The sequence below is a fragment of the Natrix helvetica genome (assembly GCF_964273705.1).
Source record: "Natrix helvetica genome assembly, chromosome: 4".
Lineage (NCBI taxonomy): Eukaryota > Metazoa > Chordata > Lepidosauria > Squamata > Natricidae > Natrix > Natrix helvetica.
In genome coordinates, this window is record NC_138550.1 from 172,012,600 (window position 1) to 172,028,580 (window position 15,981).

General features: G+C 57.5%; 1 protein-coding gene across 3 annotated transcripts in view; it reads right to left on the reverse strand.

The window, feature by feature from the left end:
• Positions 1-15,761, reverse strand: part of MROH1 (maestro heat like repeat family member 1) — a 33,429-nt gene extending 17,668 nt beyond the window's left edge. For 2 of the 3 annotated variants that reach the window (XM_081951599.1, XM_081951598.1), the window contains exons 1-14: positions 15,191-15,516; positions 8,934-9,079; positions 8,599-8,730; positions 8,160-8,322; positions 5,776-5,874; positions 4,597-4,748; positions 4,325-4,465; positions 3,176-3,268; positions 2,892-2,970; positions 2,684-2,797; positions 1,957-2,030; positions 1,321-1,440; positions 780-890; positions 443-587 (exon numbers count right to left, since the gene is read on the reverse strand). In XM_081951599.1, the coding sequence (XP_081807725.1) occupies positions 443-587; positions 780-890; positions 1,321-1,440; positions 1,957-2,030; positions 2,684-2,797; positions 2,892-2,970; positions 3,176-3,268; positions 4,325-4,465; positions 4,597-4,748; positions 5,776-5,874; positions 8,160-8,322; positions 8,599-8,730; positions 8,934-9,079; positions 15,191-15,212 (1,591 nt within the window). In that variant the 5' untranslated portion in view covers positions 15,213-15,516. Of the gene's footprint in view, positions 1-442; positions 588-779; positions 891-1,320; positions 1,441-1,956; positions 2,031-2,683; positions 2,798-2,891; positions 2,971-3,175; positions 3,269-4,324; positions 4,466-4,596; positions 4,749-5,775; positions 5,875-8,159; positions 8,323-8,598; positions 8,731-8,933; positions 9,080-15,190; positions 15,517-15,743 lie in introns of those variants that run through there. The other variant, XM_081951597.1, reaches the window with a different exon arrangement.
• Positions 15,762-15,981: the final 220 nt, after the last annotated feature.

The following is a 15,981-nucleotide window of genomic DNA, read 5'->3' on the forward strand; positions in this document are numbered from 1 at the left end:
AAGCAAGGCACAAGGCCTCAGAATCAGTTTTGGGGTGGGCTCCCTCCCCCGCTCCTAAATTGCCCCCAGGAAAAGGGGCAGGGAATCATATCAAGAACCCTCCCCCCTCTGGGAAACCCAGGGCCCCCTCCCTCCCCTGCCTGGCCAGGCAAGCGACTTTGGGCTGCCCCAGGCAATGTGGGGGGTGGGCAGCAGCCATGGGAAGCCCCCACCCTCCGGGGGCCTTCAGTTCAGAGCTGGAGAGGCATTTGGGGGGGGGGGGAACGACAGCCCCATGTCCCCAGGAAGGGCCGGCCAGCTCCACCTGCAGCCAGAGGCCCACTGAAGGCAGCCCTCCCACCCCCCAGAAGAGCTGGCCTGGCTGCTTTAGCCAGGTACCCTACCCCCCCCCCCCCACACCGTGCTCTCCCTGAGCCCCCACCCCAGAGAGGCCCGTACGAACCCCCGGGGTCGTAGAGGAGCTGCTGCTCGGAGTCTCCCTGCTGCTGTTTCTGGGCAGCCAGGGCCAGGAGGCTCTTGCAGAGGGGGTCCAAGGCATTGGTCAGGGCCACGGGGATCACAAAGCCCAGAAGGGACGGCCAGAGCACCTGTGGGGGGGGGGACAGCAAAGACCTGCCAAAGCAGCAGTGGGATCTCCTTGGGAGGAACCTGCCCCTCCCCTCAAGAAGCCCCCCCCTCCACTCCCGTGGGCTCCACCTCCAGCCAGGGAAGACCTTTGCTCCACTACAAGTCCCAGCATCCCCAGCAGCCTGGCCCTCCACCCTCCCTTGGGGACTCACGTCGACCATCCTGTCCACGGTGCTGCTGAGCAGGAAGAGGGTGCTGGCACTGATGCTCCTGACCTGGCTGTCCGTCACCTCCTCCAGCTCCAGGGGGGGCTGCGGGGAGACCTGGGGGGGGGGAGAAAGTGTGTTGGGGGGCAGCAAGGAAGAAGGGGGGAAGCTGCTGCCCAGTCCCCACCCAGCCTGGCTCCTCCTGCAGCCTCCTCTCCGTTCACCCCCAGAGCACAGGAATTCTTGGGGGGTGGGAATGCCAGGCCCGGGGGGTGGCGATGGGAGGGGGGGGCTGTGGACTTCCTGCTCTGCCCAATCCCGGCCCATGCAGGAGGGAGCCTGGCTGGCCCATCAAAGGCGGCAGAAGCAGTGTCCGGCAGGTGGGCAACCAGCCCCCCCCTGCCCCCTCGCCCTCCCCCCCAAGGCTGCTCAAGGCTCCCCCTGGACAGGCTGGCATTGACAGTGCAGCCCCTTCAAGGTGCCAGTTCCATCCGGCTGCAGGGAAAGCTCTACCAGCCTGGGCACTCTGGCCATTCCAGGACCTCACCTGTTCGGCAGGAAGGGCGCACTGGCGGACCAGGAACTCAATCAGGGCTTCTCCGCCCGGCTGCTCCAGGTAGCCGTGGTGGGCCATGGCACTGACCATCTGCACCATCGCCCGTTTCACCTGCGGGGAAGCAAGGAGGGAGGCTGCCCGTCACCCTTCCACCTGCTGCACGGCTTTGGGCATCTGAGAGGGGCTCAAGGGCCAGCTGGGGTGGGGGGAGACAGCTGCCAGGAGGAAGGAGGCCAAGCAAGCATGGCATGGAATTTGGCCCCCTGCTGGGCTCCTCCAGCTGGCACCACGTTTCGGCTGATGTCAGGAGGGCCTCCCAGAATCCTGGACCAGGTGGGGCAGCCAGCAGCCCTTCAAAGAGGCTGGGCAGGCAGCCGTCCAACCGGGAGGGGGCAGGGAAGCCGCCAGGCTGCTTGGCCTGGCAAGGAAGCCAGGGGAGGAGGGGGCAGAGCCAGCCAGGTGTCCCTTCCCCACCCTCAAAAATCTAACTAGCCAATTGAGCCCCTCGCCCTCCCCTCCCCTGCAACAGACGTTGGGCCCCCTGGAGAGGCGCCCATGCCACTCGGAAGGGCCAGGTGGCCTTTGGGGAGAGGGGGCTAAGGGGGGGGGGCTCTGCCTTCCACTCACTTTATTGCTCTGGTCCTGCAGGGGGAGCTTCATGGAGGAGAGGAGAAACGGCTTCTTCACCTCCATCTGAGCGGCTGGGAGGAGAAGAGCAGAGGCTGAAGGGGAGGCCGCCTCCTGCCCCCACTCGGCCCTCCCACCCCCACCAAGGGCCCCTCATGGGTCCCCTCTAGGGCACCCGAGATCAGAGGCACCTTCGCACCTCCCTCCCCCTCCTCCTCCCCCCCCTCCAAAGCCCCAGGGCCCCTCTGGTGCCAGAGGAAGCCGGATCCTTTGCCGGGTAGGAGGCTGGCCACCCCCCGGGCAACCCAGGGCCAGAGGCAGGGTGGGTTGCTGCCGGTTTGGTGCACGCACCAATGCGCTCCACACCCGTGCACATTTGCTCACAAATAGCTCTGCGCAGGCACAAAATGTTAAAAATTGCGTCCTTGCAAGGAAAAGGATGGGCTGTTGTAGGAGAACCGGTTCCGGGGCGTGGCAGGGTTGGGTCACTGCCGGTTCCAGCAATCCAGGCCGCCAAGTTACGACCTATTCAGCCAAACCGGTCCAAACCGGTAGGAGCCCACCGCTGGCTGGAGGGGGAGGGGCGATTTTGGGGGCAGGTGGGGGCTGGGCTTGCAGGCTTGCCATCCCCAGAAGCAGCCGCTCCCTTGTCCAGCCCCCGGAGGCAGCGATGCGCCCCTCTCCCTCTGCAGTGCCCCATCTGCCCCCAAGCCCCTGCCCCCCTTACGGGCGCTGTTGATGATCTGCCGGAGGACGGTCAGGGTTGCCCCCCGGGTCTTCTCGTTGCTGGACTCCAGCTTTGGAAGCAGGAATCCGAGTAAGCGGTCAGGGAAGGAAGCGGCTGCAAGAGAGAGAAGGCCCCTCCCCCAGGTCAACTGGGCTGCCAGGCTGAGGACCCCCACCCACCCCCAGGAGCCCCAGGAGGCTCCACTCACCCAAGACGGTGAAGCAGCGAAGAACCTCGTTGTGGTTCTTCAGGGAGATGGCCTGGGAGGAATCCAGGGGGGCACAGAGCTGCTCGGGGGCAGAGAGAGGGCAGGGGGAGAAGAGCCCTGGCTTCACCAGGGGAAGGAAGGACCGCCCAGCCAGGAGCCTCCCAGTGAGAAGCTCCCCACAAGATGGGGGGGAGCTTGTATCCATGCTGGGTGCCATCTCAGCCACATAGCTGGGAAGCCCCAAGCAGAGCCGGCTCATCTGGCCAACCGCCCCCCCCCCTTACCTGGAGGTGGAGGGTCCCAAGGAGGACGTCCAGCTGCGTGTCCAGAGTCCGGCTACCGATATTGACCGAGGCTTCCAGGATCTGGCAGAGACTCTGTGCAAGGGACCCCAGGAGGACAATTAACGGCCCTCTTGAAACAGCAGCTCCCAGGCTCATTCCACGCAGGACCCCCCTCAGCTGTCTCGGGGAAGGGGGGGGAGAACCCATTCCCCCCCCCCCCAAAAAAGCTCAAGTCAGCCCCTCCTGAAAGGTCTCCTCTCTCTGGATGGAGACCCTTCAGAACTTGGCAGGTATCAAGGTTCTCCAACTCAGAGAAACCATGCTCCCCTTCAAGCCTCGGATGCAGCCTTATGGGCTTGGCAGTACAGCTAGTCCCTAACTTACAACCACAACTGAGCCTAACCATTTCTGTTACTAAGTGAGATAGTTGTTAAGTGAGCTTTGCCTCATTTTACAACCTTTCTGGCCACAGTTCTTAAGCGAATCACTGCAGTTGTTCGGTTAGTGACAGTCGTTAAGTGAACCTGGCCTCCCCATGGACTTTGCCAGAAGGGGATCATGTGATTATCTTCAACCGTCTTAAGTACATGCCAGTTGCCAAGTCTCCCAATTTCAATCACATGACCACGGGGAGACTGCCACGGTTGTGTGAAAAACAGTCATGTTTCTCAGTGCCTTTGCAACTCCGAACGGCGGTCACTAAATGAACCGCTGTAAGTTGAGGACCACCTGTAGAGGATTGCAAGGCAGCTGCAGGAGAGACAGATCCTCTGCCAAGGGCATGAAGTTGCTTGAGGACAAAGCTGCCCCTTTTGTGCCCCTGATCCGATCCCTCCCCGGGGGAGCCTCCCTCCGGGTGAAGGAGAGACCCCCACCAGCAGCCACTTCCTTCCCACTTGGGGTCCCAAAGCAAAGGGGCCTCTGCAGGCTTCACACCGCAGCCCCCAAACTCCGGCCGGGGACTGAAGGGGGTCAACACTGCGAGGGCCTCGCAGGGCAAGAGGCGAAGCCGCTCCAGGGAGGTTCCCCACAGGAGATGTGCCCTTCAAGGGCCCAGGACACCTCCTGCCCTGCTCGGACTCTCCACGGCCCAAGCCAGCCGTGCCCAGGAGCCGCCCTGCCCGCCCACCCGCTCGCCAACCAGCCTACCTTGGAGATGTAGTAGGCCTCTGCCGGCTTCCGGTAGAGGGCCAGAATTCCAGGGATGAGGCGGGGGAGCTGCTCCTCCAGCTTCTCACAGGGCATCAGGTGGCTCATGGGCCCCAGGGCCTCCACCACAGCCAGCCTCACCTGCAGGGGCAAGTGGGAAGCTCACACCCAGGGGCTCCTCTCTGGGATTCGCCCCTCTTGCGTCCTGGCCAGAATCCTGGGAACTTCAGCCCAAGCCCACCCGCCGGCCCGTCCTCCTCCTCCCTTGGCACCTTGGTCTCCCGGCTGGGCAGCCAGCAGTTGAAGAGGACTTCGTAGGCGCTGAAGATTTCACTGGAGAAGGTGTCCCTCCTGACCGTTGGGTCTGGCGCCTTGTCAAGGTTGGCCAGGTACTCCAGGATGCTCTCGCTGAAGTACTGCAAGGCTACGCGAGGGACGAAAGGCCGTAAACCTACGGCTGGAAGGTCCGCTGGAGGTCCTCTAGTCCAACCCCCTTGCTCCAGCCGGAGACCCTCTATCAATTCAGTCCAGTGGCTCTTCTTTAGAACCTCCCCCCCCTTTTCCAGGGGGCAAGGAGTCCCATGGATTCATTGTTCCCACTGTCAGGAAATCCCCCCTGAGATCCACGTTGGATCCTCCCTCTGAGGAGCTCCCACCTGTTGTGGCTTCTCCTCCCCCTCCCCCTTTGAAGAAGAGGCCACCCCTCCCCCTTCAAAAGCATTGGGAGGTGGTCCTGGTGGTACCTCTTAAGCCTCTCTTTGTGGGGCTCACCACGGCTCCTCCCCTTAACCCTCCACCCCTAGGACTCAGCTTGTGACCCTCCTTCCAGGGTCTCCGCATCTCCTCCTCCCAGAACGGAGGTGAGGTGAGGAGGGGGGAGGAAGGATGGCCACCGCCTGGGTGAAGCCTACACTTTCCATTTCCTGCTCCTTAAAGGTGAGAAGCTCATCCTGACAACCCAACCTGGAAAACCTCCCAAGCCCTGCAGGTCTCCCACACAAGCCCAGCAGACCCCCCCCCCCCAAGAGCCCAAAGGGCAGCAGCCAGAATCCCCCCCCCCCCAGCCCTGGAGCCTGGGGATGTCCTGACCTCCCACCCACAGGGACCTCGGCAGATGATTTGGGGTGTGGGCTAAACACCACTCCTCCCCCCATTCCAGAGCCCAGGAAGTCCAAAATGGGCGTTCCCACCCCCAAAAGCGATCTGTACGATTGGCAGCCATTTTTACAAGTTTGGGACAAAGACAAGCGAAAGAGACAGAAAAAAGGGAGATCAGTAAAAATCAAACCGGGAAAATGGGCTTCCTTGATTCTTTGACAAATAAACCCCGCAAAAAGCAAGATCCAAGCGCTGACCCACCCCAAGTGACACTCTGCGCCAGAGCTGGGCCCGGGGAGCCCCGCAAGCAGGCCTGGAGCCCCAAGTCCAGCAAGGAGCCCCCGCTGCCTTACCGTAGCAGAAGACGGCCTTCATGTTGTCCTGCTTGGCCATGGGCAGCATGGGCAGCATCGTCCCCAGGATGGAGTTGAGGAAGGGGACCATCCCAAACACTGTGAGGGAGAGGGAGAGGGTGGAAACAGAAGCCCCCCCTCTGAGCAGGTGCTGCCCCTCTCCTGACCCCCAAAACATCACCAACCCCATCGCTCCGTAGGTGACATGTTAATGTAGACCTCTGGTCCAGGCACATGATATGCCATAGCTAAGCAAATAAATAACACCCCCCCCCTTGAGCTTCTTCTCTCCCCCCCCCCCGTGGCCTGCTGAGGTTTTACAGAGGGAGCATCCTTTGAAGGGATACAGAGAACTGCAACCAGGACTCATATGGAGCCTGAAGCTCTGCGGGGATTTTCCATCCAGTGAGTCTTTTCCAAAAGGCATTTTTTATTTATTTCCAACAAAAAGTCTAGGGAGCCCCCTGACATAAATATTGAAAGACACAGATACCCCAAATCAACATGTCGAACTTCTGCCCAAGTTTCTATTCCTCTTTCAAATGATACCAATACTTTAAAAAGACGCAAATTTGGAAGAATGGCAGAAAGGTATTAACAACTTTGTTTGGGCAGGAAAGAAACCGAGAATAAAACTTAAAATAATGCAAGACATACGCGAAAGAGGAGGCTTAAAAATGCCCAACTTAAAATTATACTATGAAGCAGCAGTTCTAACAACAATCAGCGATTGGATTCACCTAACAGAGGATAGAATATTGAATATTGAAGGTTATGATTTGGTATATGGCTGGCACGCTTATCTAATATATGACAAGAAGGCCGACAAGATCTTTAAAAGTCATATTTTAAGGAATGCCTTATTGCGTGTCTGGAAAAAATATCAATATAGGCTAAACGACAAAATACCCATGTGGGGGGGTGCCCAGACACGCTATAGAGAACATAAGTATAGAACAAAAACAAGATTGAACTACATATGCAGAACTCCTTAGTATGGATAGAGGTGCACTGCAGTTGAAATCTTTGAATGCATTAAGAGATGAAAGGGTAATTCAAACCTGGTTCCAGTATGGTCAGTTACAGGCTAGATGTAAAAAAGACCAGAAATCCGGTATTATCCAAAATGAGGATAATTTGATAAAACAAATCAGGGACCAGGGTCAAATGCACATAAAAACGTTGTATAATGTATTGATAGAAACAGAATTAGTTAAAGATTGTATGATAAAATGGGCACAAAATTTTGAAGAGCCAATAGTGATGGATACATGGGAAGAGATCTGGGTAAGAAATATAAAGTTTACACAAGCTCAGAACTTGAGAGAGAATTTTTACAAGATGCTGTACAGCTGGCATTTAGATCCAAAAAGGCTAGCCTGTATGTATCCGAATCTACAATCTAAATGTTGGAGATGTGACTGTGCTGGTGCCACGTACTACCATATTTGGTGGACTTGTAAAAAAGTTAAAGCATTTTGGATAAAAATATGGTGGGTTATTCAAAATATTTTGAAAAAGAGGATAAAGTTCACACCCCAGTTGTTTTTGTTAGGCATAGTTTCAGATTGTACTGTTATAGAGACTAATTTGATTTTGAACCTAACGACGGCAGCAAGACTGTTGGTGGCGCAATACTGGAAGAAGGAAGAGTTGCCTACTATTCAAGAATGGACGTTAAAAGTAGTAAACTTAGCAGAGATGGCCAAAATCTCAGCATATCTGAAGGACCATTCAGATGAGAAGGACAAGCTGGAGTGGAGAAGATGGATTGACTATATTCAAAACAAATACCGGACTAAAAAATTTCAGTTATCTTATGAATGAAGGCATAAGGAACGCTACAATTTATTTAAAGCTAGTTTAATAAAGGGGGAGTTAAAGCACAAGAATAGTAACATGTTAAAATTAGTTAGCTTATGTTAGCGGACAGTTGTTAAATTTTTATACCCTGTATTCTGCTCTGGGAGTTCGGGGTTGGGGGGAGGGAGGGAAGAGGGGAGGGTGATAATTGTAAAACTTATTAAAAAATTTTAAGAATAAAAAATAAATAAATAAATAAAGAAGTTTAAAAAAAGGAAAAAAATAAAAACAAGCCGAACTTCAATGAAAACGCAAAGAACGAAGGTGCAGCCTTCAAGGGCCTCCGGGCAACCTTTCCCTTAATGGGCAAGAGCCTGGAAGAGCAGCGCCACGATGCCCAGGGCGCTTTGGACCCTCTGCCAAGGGACGCCAGGCTGAACTTGGCAGTGTGTGTGGCAGAGGGCCAGTCTGCCTCTTGCCTTGCCTTCTTTAGCACCGACCCCACCGTCTGCCCAATGCCTCCCCCTCCCCAGGCTGCCCCCCCCCCCACTGAGCCAAGAGCAAAAGAGGGCAGCACCCACCGTTGGTCACCGAGAGGTTGGCGAAGGTCAGCACAACGAAGCAGTGAGGCAAGAGCCCCGGCTGGAACTTGGTCAGCACCTCCTCCATCACCTGGTTGATGAAGCGCCTGCCCACCGCCACCAGGACGGTGCTGGCGGCCTGCTGCCACTCCGGAAGAGCCTCCTAGGGTGAGCCCAAGACCGGCAGCTCGGCCAATGCTCCAGCCTCACATCCCCCCTCCTCCCCTGGGGAAGCGGCCCAATGGAGCAGCCACAGGGGAAAGGCCGATGGGAGCACCAACCCAGGCCAGGATGCCCGAGAGCGGCCCAAGGCCCCTTGACACGGCTCCCCAGGCAGTGGACGTGCCTTCCTCCTCAGGGCCTCCGGGTGGGAGGGCCAAAGGGGCAAGCAGCCCTTCAGCTACCTGCCTTCCCCCCCCCAGGCGGCCCCCAGGCTCACTTTGGACTTGGTCATCTCACTGGACGCCAAGAAGATGACAATCTTAGCTGTGCTTTTGTCAAGCTGAGACAGGCTGCTCTTCACTACGGCTTCCATGGCCCTCAGGAGGATGACCCGGTGTGGGGGGGCCAGCTGGAAAGAAGGGAGGGGGACAGAGGTGAGGGGCAGTGCCCGGGGCAGCCTCAACCCATGCCTGGCACCGGCTCTCTCTGGAGCTCCATCGGCCGCACCCGGCGGGAGAAGAGCCTTCCGGAGCCTCCCCTTCCGCCCATCCAGGCAGGAAAAAGTTGTCCCACCAGCACCTGGAGTGAAAGCGCCACGCTGGGCCGCCCCACCTTCTCGTGCTGCCGCAGGTACTCCTCACAAGCGTTCAGGACCTCCTCGGGCTCCGCCCTGCCCAAAGAGCAGAGGGCGCTGAAGATCTGCTCCTGGACGAGGGGATCCTTGTCGGCCGTGGCGTCCATCAGAGTCATGGCCAGCCCTGAAAGAGAGGCAGAGGGGCTTCACCCTCCTCCCGAGAGACCTCTGTGTCCCTTGCCCCGCTTGAGCCCTCCTGGGCCAAACATCGCCAGGAAGTCCAGAGGTCAATCTGGCCAACCGTAGATCTGGACCAAGGTGGAATGGCATTAGGTCAGTTTTTATGCCATCCACACCAACCTCTGGGCCTTCAGCTGCGCTTCTCAAGGGAAAGGCTCCAAGGGGTACTAAGATAAGCACGATATGAAAAAGATGCAGAGGCTCTGGAAAGAGAGCAGAGAAGAGCAACCAGGATGATGAGGGGACTGAAGGCTCAAACACACGATGGGCGGTTGCAGGAACTACTGGGCCTGGCTGGTCTAGGGAAGAGAAGGACCAGGGGGGACATGAGAGCATCTTCCAGTATTTGAGGGCTGCCCCAGAGAGGAGGAAGGGGTCAAGCTATCTTGCCTGAAGACCAGGCAAGGAAGAATGGATGGGAACTGACCAAGGAGAGATTCAACCTGGACATAAGGAGGGATTTCCTGACAGGGAGAACAATCAACCCATGGAACAGAAGTTGTGGGAGCTTCATCCCTGGAGGCTTTCAGGAAGAGACTCGGCTGCCACATGTCAGAAATGGTGTAGGGCAGCGATGGCGAACCTTTTTTGGCTTGCGTGCTATAATGGGGGGAGCACAGGGGGGTCGTGTGGGGGCGTGCCACACCCATAATGCAATGCGCGACCCCCCCCAGTGAGCATGCCCACACTACAGGTGCGACACCCATTTTTTACATGCTTTTTTCGCCCTCCCCAGGCCCCAGAGACTTTGTAGGAGCCTGGGGAGGGCGAAAACAGCCTCCCCCGCCCCCCCCGGACGCCCTCTGGAGGCTTCAGGGACCTTCAGGACGCTTCAAAGCAGTCAAAATGAACCTCCGTTCCCAAACTTCTGGTTTTCCCGTAGGGCTGGTTTTTTGCGCTCCGGAGGCTTCAGGGAAGCTCATGAAGCCTCCGGAGGGCCTCCGGGGGGAGCGGGGGAAGCTCTTTTCGCCCTCCCCAGGCTCCTATAAAGCCTCTGGAGCCTGGGGAGGGTGAAAAATGGCTTTAAAAAAGGGTGAACTCAGCTGGCCAGTGCGCGCATGCATCGCGTGCCCTGACAAATGGCTCCATGTGCCACCTGTGGCACACGTGCCATAGGTTCGCCATCACTGGTGTAGGGTCTCCTCCAGCAGGGGGTTGGACTAGAAGACCTCTAAGGTCCCCACTCTGCTATTCTATGTTCCATGGTGCAGGAAGTCCGTTTAAGCTGTCACTGAAAAAGGGGGTCCTGACAACCCCATTCAAATCCAAGTGCCTAACCCCAGGAGGAGGAGGAGGAGGAGGAGGAGGAGGAGGAGGAGGAGGAGGAGGAGGAGGAGGAGCTGGGAAGAGGAACTGTAGCCTGAGCTCCCAATACCTGTCCTCTGTGCTTCAGAGGCGGAGATGAGGAAGAGGAGGAGGCGGCGGCTGGGGGGCTCAGAGCAGCCAAGGGCATCCAGCTGGGGCTTTTCACCAGCCGCTGCGGCCTCGGCGGGAGGAACACATCGGCTGCCCTCTCTCGGCAGAAGAGGCAGGAGGAGGAGCAGCCAAGAGCAACAGTGAGGATGATTAAGCAATGGGCACCTTGCCTCCTGGAGGTGGGGTGCTCCATCACGGGTGGGGGGGGGGGTTCAGTGGAGGTTGGGCAACCATTTGCCTGGGATGGTATGAGGGTTCCTGCCTTAGGAAGGGGGTTGGACTAGAAGACCTCCAAAATCCCTTCCAACCCTATGATTCCAAAGTGCGGGATTTGCTCCCCTCCAAAACATCTCAAGCAGTGCAGAACACCCGGCAGCCCAAGAAGTATAAAACGGGAGTTCTCCACACCCTACAGCGGAAGGACTGCTGAAGCCACGGTGTAGGACAGGCAGGCAGAAGACTAGCCAGAGGATCATGCTGTCAGAAGACACCACGAAAGCTCTCTGATTTCACAAAACACGACAGACTCAACCATACTTTAAACCAGGACAGCATCAGCATCCTAGATCAAATTAATTGAAAAACCCTAGGGAATTTCTGGAAGGTTGACATTCAGTCACCAACAGACAAATAGAGGTAAATCACATTTACACACCCCTTAAACGAGGAAATCAAAAGAAACGTTATGAAGGAGATAGAGAGACCAGAATACATCTTCTCCAGAAGCTGCCTAGGGAGATTCTCAGACATTCACGTCATGGTTGTCCCAGTTCTGAAGCTTCTTGGTTGAGAAGCGAAATATTTTCAAAAGAAAAAAAAGCCAAGGTAGTCCAGTTGCCTTCTGGGAAAAGCACCTCCAGGACTTCCCCAAGAGCCAAGACTCAGATAAGCAGGGATTAACACCAGACAAACAATCAAGCAGAAAACAATAGCCTAAACCAGGAACTTACCAAGGAGAAAACCACAACTCTACCAACACTGGCAGGACAAGGCACTATATGAATAGGGAGCAAATTCCACTTCTAGCACTGATTATTTGCACAGTACTCTCAAAATCCAGATAAATAATTCTTCACTTGGAATCAAGTCACGCGCAAAATACTACATCCAGGTCTAGACTCATCTTGGGAAAGATGATGCTGATTATAATAGAGTGAAGAAAAACTAACAAGGAGCAATTGGAGGTCTGGTTGGAGGATGTGTTTATCCTGGAGACGAAAAGATTGCTAGGAGACAGCTGTGTTTAACCATCAGAAGTGCCAGCATGGAGAAAAGGTGGGAGAACCGCCCGTCCAGGACTCCAGGGAGGAAGCCAAGGTTTAGGTTTCAATTGGACATCAGCCGTGGAAGGTGGAAGGGCAACTGAACCAGATGTTTTCCAAGGTACGTTGATTTGTCTTCTGCAGCAGGGGTCTCCCACCTTGGCAACTTTAGCACTTGTGGACGTCAACTCCCAAAGTTCCATGCTGGCTCAGGAATTCTGGGAGTTGAAGTCCACAAGTCCACGAATCTTAAGGTGGCCAAGGTTGGAGACCCCGACACTCTTTTAGTTGCACGAAGGCCATTTCCCTCTCTGTCCCTTCTCAAGACTACACCTGGTTGCCTTTCTCCGGCCCTCCGCCTCCTCTGAATCCTTCTTAGACAGGGAGCCCCTGATTCTTCAAGAGAGGATCTGACCGATGCGGAATACAGAATGGGGAGGCAGAGAGGCAGGAGGAGGCAGGGAACGACGCCAGAGCCGGCATTCAAAGAGGCTTCAAAGTCCCAAGAGCAGGAAAAGAGCTGAACAAGTGGACACGACCCTTTGGAGTTGGCCCCAGGGCCAAAGTCAAGAAATGTGAGATAAAAAGGAAGCGCCCACTGCTCCAAGACGCCTTTCCCCGGAGCCCCTCGGACAGAGAACTCGGCCCCGGGTCGCTCCGGGAAAGGCTGACCGCAGCACAATGAAGGCAGCGACTGGTGCGCTGTTCAAGAACCTCTGTGGCACGAAGGAGTCCAGCCAGCAGCCAAAGGTCATCAACAGGCTCTGTGTGGAGTTGAAAGCTCAAAGCATAAGGCCACCCCCAAATCTTCACGCCCTTCGCAACCCCAGACCCACGGGTTGCAGCTGCCCAGGCCGATGACTCATCCTTCTGCGACCTCGACAGCATCCGAGGCAACCGGGGCCTGTAACAGGGGAGCAGGCAGAGCTGCCCCCCTAAGACTCCAGAGGGCCCCCTCCTCATGCTACAGGAGCCACGGTGGGCAGGGTGCAGCAAAGCCCTCCTTGCAATCCACTGTCTAAGCAGGTCACCAAAACTGGACCCCGTGAGAGATACCAGCTTGGGGGTGGGGGGCTGCTCAGCAGTGGGAGGGGTCCTGGATGCAGCTGGCAGATTTCCTGTTGCTCCATGGAAAAACTGCAAAGCCAAACAAGCTTTCTAAGCCCGAATGTCCCCCTTCCTGCTCAGCACTGGCTGCCGAAGGGCTCCTACGACTGATCCCTCCATGCCTTTCTAGTCTACATCTACTGAGGAAGTCAGCCTGGCTAGACAATATTGAAGGTGGACATAAAGTCTCCCCAGCCAATCTGGTTTCAGTTCTTCTCCAACCAATCGAATTGGGAGATTCCAGAGAGTAGAACCCCAGGGCTGAAGGGCCCCTAGAGGCTGTCCAATCCAACCCTCCGCTCCCCAGAGGAAGGAAGGAAGGAAGGAAGGAAGGAAGGAAGGAAAACACATTTTTGGAAAGAATAGAAAAACCAGGCCGCGTTGTTTGAGGGACCCCCATCTCTGGTGGTTCCACTTGACTGCCTGGCAGAGTGGCACCCTCCGCATGGCTCCTGCCTACCAAGGGCAGAAAGTGCCTTCTCTGCGTGGCAGCGGCAGTGAGCCTCCCTCGAGATCTGTCCGGTGCTCTCGGAGGTCCCAAACCCTGGCTGTCCTCACGGGCCTTGCAGCTGTGCCAGGCGTTTGAGAGGGAGGGACTGCAGCGGCTCCTTTAACCTGAATCTGGCGAATCTGTTTACATTCATCCCAGCCCCCTCAATTCCTCCAGGAATGAATGAGCCTCCGCTTCTATCCATGCCGGTCAAGGAGGGGCCACTGCAGCTCGGCTGTTTGCTCCAGGAATGGGTTTTCTAGAAAAAGGAGCCCAGTGGGCTGAAAAAAGCCCCCCTGAGACCACAACGCCCTGGGTGGCCTCAGAAGCCTTAGCAGCTCAAGGCAGGGAACGGAGTTTGGCCAAAAGCCTCTAGGGGCCCTTGCGTGCGATTACGTAGGGAACCTGATTTATTTTTACATCAAGTTCACACAGAATACGGAAAAATTCAGGGCTCAATGTTTTCAGAATAGAGGAGAATTTCCTCTAACGGCCAAAGAGAAAGAAGGAGGAGGAGGAGGGGGAGGAGGAACAACCCCAGGAAGAAGCTTCGTCTGGCTTTTCAGTCAGAGGCAAGAAACAGTGCAGCTCTTTCAGCAAAAGTTTCATTGGCCCCTTAATTTGCCGACAGACAAATGATTCGGTCAGGCTGAGTCTCCTCACCCTCCACTTTTAGAGAAATCTGCCGGGAAACCAAACCTTCCTTTGGGGCTCATCCGCTTATCGCTGTAAGCAAAGGCGGCAGTTCCTTCGCTTGTTATTGATCCAATTCCTCTGCCTCCAACCTTCCCCACCAGGGGACTCAGGGCGGCTTTTCCCGGCCTCTGCTCAGGGTGGGAACCTTCCTCTGCTTTGCTGGTGGCCCCGGGTTTGCCGTCCACTTGGCAGCAGCTCAGTGGAGCCCAGAAGGGAAGGTGGGCTCCAGGGACCTTTTCAGGACCCCCAGTGCCCCATGGCCAAAGCCCCGGGGGAAGCCGTGCACCCCACTCGACTCCCAAGGAAAAACGGAGCCCCCCTGTGCATACCGGAAGAGTGTGGCAACACCAGGAGGAAACACCCGGCAATTCCCCTTTCTCTGCACAACAGACGGAGCTACAAGCCGTGCAGGTCTCTTCAGCAGCTTCTCCAGGCAGGCGTGAATTAAACCTCCCGCTGCTGCTGCTGCTCTTGTAGGCTGCCCAGGGTGTGAAGTGCGGCACCCAGGCTCTGGTGGCACTTTTTCTGAGCCCCTTCACAGATCCCGCTGGGCGCTGCCACCCTCCAGGGGAGGCCACGGGGCCTTGAAGATTCATGCCAGACTGGAAACCTCGATTAAAAGCCTGGAAGCCTCGGATACAGAAAGACGTGGAAAGGCCATTTCTGGAGTTGCCAATTTAAAAAGAGGCTGAATGGGAGACGGAAGGAATCTCTCTGCTGGAACCTCATGGAGGGAGGGAAATGTTTGTAAGGGCTGCAGAGGCAAATGGAAGTCCCTTCTTTATCTTTTTCCAAACTTGGCAACTTTAAGACTCCCGGACTTCAACTCCCAGAATTCCCCAGCAATGCACTGCAAGCCTTACGGTTGGAGCCCCAGGGTAACACCCCCCATAAAGGGGCTGGGGGTCGTGCGAGGGCAAAGGCCCAAAGCTGCCCCTGGGCGTTCCCAGTCGGGAGGGCAAAGGCCGCGGGGGCAGGAAAGCAGCGGAGGGCACAGCCGACTTCATCCCCAGCTGACCGGTGGGGCATTCTGGGACAGCCCCCCCCACCTCCAAAAGGCCGCCCACTGCCCCCCCCCACTTACTCTTCACGCGGGACTCGGCCATGGTCCCGGCTCCGGCTGGGCTGCCGCCGCTCCGGGTCTCGCTAGGGCTCCGGCCGAGGCGCTCCGGGGAGGGAGTCTTGCTGTGGGGCGCGGGCGGGGAAGCCTCAAGGGAGCCCTTCTCCGCCCTTCGAGCGCCCGGCGAGTGTGGAGGGGCCGACCGGCGTCCGGCGCATCCTCCGAGAGCAGCTGCTGGGCAGCCGCCGACAGGGTCGGGGCTGGCGCGGCTCTTCTCCTGCAGCGTCCCGCTCCTGCCCAGCCCAGCGCCGCCTGCGGGGAGAGAAGCGCCGCTCAGCCGGCAGCAGGGCAGCCCCGGAGCTCCCCAGGGAGACCCCGCCGCAGGCCCGCCCGCCCCCCCACCCCTTCCCGCCAGCCGCTGCAGCCCCTCCCCCCCCCGCCGCTGCTCCTGCTCTCCGCACCGTCCCCGCCGCTGAGTCTCCTGATGGGGAGCAGCGCTTCCGGGTATTTAAGGCCACGCCCTCACCTGGGAGGCCCCGCCCCCGCCCCCGCCCCACCCTCGGAGCCCTCGGCCTACCAGCAGCCGGAGCCCCTCCCGGGGGGGTGAGAGGGGGGAGGGCAGGCGGGCGGAGTGGGGGCGGAGGGGCGCCCGGGGGGAGACGGGAGGGTTGACTTGCAGCAGCAGTCCGCCTCTAATGCGGCTGCGCCAACTCGCCCCCGCCCCTCGGAGGGAGACTCCCGTGTCTCATGACGAGGCCCGCCCCTGGACGCCACAAGCCCCGCCCCCTCCGCCCCGCCTCCGCGGGCTTGGGGTG